We start from the raw sequence: 2038 nt of genomic DNA on the forward strand, positions 1-2038 counted from the left end.
CGTGTGATCTACATCTACTCGCAGAAGCAAACATGTTGATCAAATGAATAGGCAAAGCATGTAAACAACTAAAATCATTGCGGTTGTATACCCAGAGGCAGGGCAGGACTAGTGTTGAATGCACCAATGACTTATAACATGATTAAAATCATTTTTCATGGCCTAAGATGAAACATAGTATCAAATACTCTGTTGATTCTTGTAGTGTTTGCCAACAAGCCAAAGTGGAAAGAGTTGCTTATCCTGGTTTACTTACTTCAACAAGTACCAATACCAGCTGTCCAGTTTTGGCACACCGTCAGTATGGATTTTGTGGAAGGCTTACCCTCTTCTTCTAGGGGAAATTGTATTATGGTCATTCACTACCGGATTCAGCTTCTTTGTCGAGTGCCAGGCCGATATACACTCGGCAAAGCCTTTGCCGAGTGTTACACTCGGCAAAGGGCGCTCGGTAAACAGTTTATCGGCAAAGACCTTTTTGTCGAGTGCACTTTATCGGGCACTCGACAAAGTCTTTGTCGAGTGCTAATCTGACACTCGGTAAAGAAAAGTCGCCGTGACGGCGAGCGCCACCATGACGGTAGCTTTGCCGAGTGTCAAGGTCAAGCACTCGGCAAAGGTCGCCGCTTTGCCGAGCGCTGTTGACTCAGACACTTGGCAAAGGTGGCCACTGTGTCGAGTGCCATCGGCAAGACACTTGGCAAAGGTAGCCTATTTGTCAAGTGTCGCCTATTTGTCAAGTGTCCTGTCAAGACACTCGGCAAACAGGCGACTTTTGCCGAGTGCCTGGCCCGTGGCGACCTACTTTGCTTCCACGTATTCTTTCCTAAATAGGACGCACCTCTTCGAGCAAGCATGTATCTGCTCATACGGTATCTTAAGTGCACGAAGAAGTTTCTGTGACTCGTGCATGCTCTTTGGCAGAAGGTGACCCTCCGGAAGCAGGCTGCCAATAACTGTCAACATACCATCGAAGACGTCTCGACTCAGGCTATATTGGGACATTAACGCCATTATGCGTCCAATGGCATCTAGTTGAGAAACCTTTGTCTGGCCATAAAGGGGTTTCTGTGCCACGGCAAACATGTCGTAGAACGCCTTTACGGTTGCCTCTGGCTTCTCCTCCGTACATCCTTCAGCGAATTGTGCCTCGTGATAGTCATTTAACATGTCTGCTACCTCGGCATCAGCATCATAATCCTCGACGCGTGGTCTCACCACCTCCTCTCTCATACGATCGGCTTCACCATGGTAAACCCACCGGGTATAGTCTGCCATAAATCCATTCTTCCAAAAATGTCCCCCCATGACCTTCTTCGTTTGTCTTTTCCTGTTTGCACATTTGCTGCAGGGACAACAAATTTTACTCACTCCTTTAGCAGCCACGCCAAATGCATGTCCTAAGAAAGCATCGGTCTTGTCGATCCATTCATTGGTGACCTGACCCTGACTTGCGTGGCCCGTGTACATCCACTCACGGTCCTCCATTCTCTAACATATATAGTAGCGAGTAATATAAACATCAATTGCATCTACATGACGTTACTACTATCTAATAAGTGAGGATAGGTCCTAATCCCACGCGAGGATTCATAGATGAGGTTAGTTTCCATGCTCTACTCCTATCCGAGACAGAATTTCGGTAGCACCTCCTCGTCGTTCTCCAAATACACGTCCTGCCAGAGAGAGTGTGTATTCGGAGAACAACAGGGAGATGATGCCAAAACTCTGTCTTGGATCGGAGCAGACCATGAAAACTAACCCCACCTACGCATCCGCGGGCTGTCCAAAAAACGTGGACAATTCGAAACAGATACGGTTTTAGAAATAAAAATATCTGCATATTTCCAACCGTATCTCTTTCGAATGGGAGATGCCTAACTGGGTTACGTGATCTACGACCATGATACGAAAAGAGGGGTTATACCTAGGGTGGCGGTAGAGTCAGGCTAGCGGGGCCGTGGCGGGTCGGTGCAGTGGCGAGGCGACACGGTGCAGGAAGACCCGCAGCGGCGAGGAAGGCCATCGGGGTCGCCGA

The 2038-nt window shown here is 48.3% G+C and overlaps 1 protein-coding gene across 1 annotated transcript; it reads right to left on the reverse strand.

Annotated features, from left to right (window-relative positions):
- Nucleotides 1–897: 897 nt before the first annotated feature.
- Nucleotides 898–1488, reverse strand: LOC136551973 (uncharacterized; the record flags this gene model as incomplete). The annotated part of the gene is made up of 1 exon (XM_066543500.1): nt 898–1488. A coding segment is annotated over exon 1 (591 nt), but the record flags the coding sequence as incomplete, so codon positions are not given.
- Nucleotides 1489–2038: the final 550 nt, after the last annotated feature.

Source organism: Miscanthus floridulus, chromosome 4 (genome assembly GCF_019320115.1).
Source record: "Miscanthus floridulus cultivar M001 chromosome 4, ASM1932011v1, whole genome shotgun sequence".
Lineage (NCBI taxonomy): Eukaryota > Viridiplantae > Streptophyta > Magnoliopsida > Poales > Poaceae > Miscanthus > Miscanthus floridulus.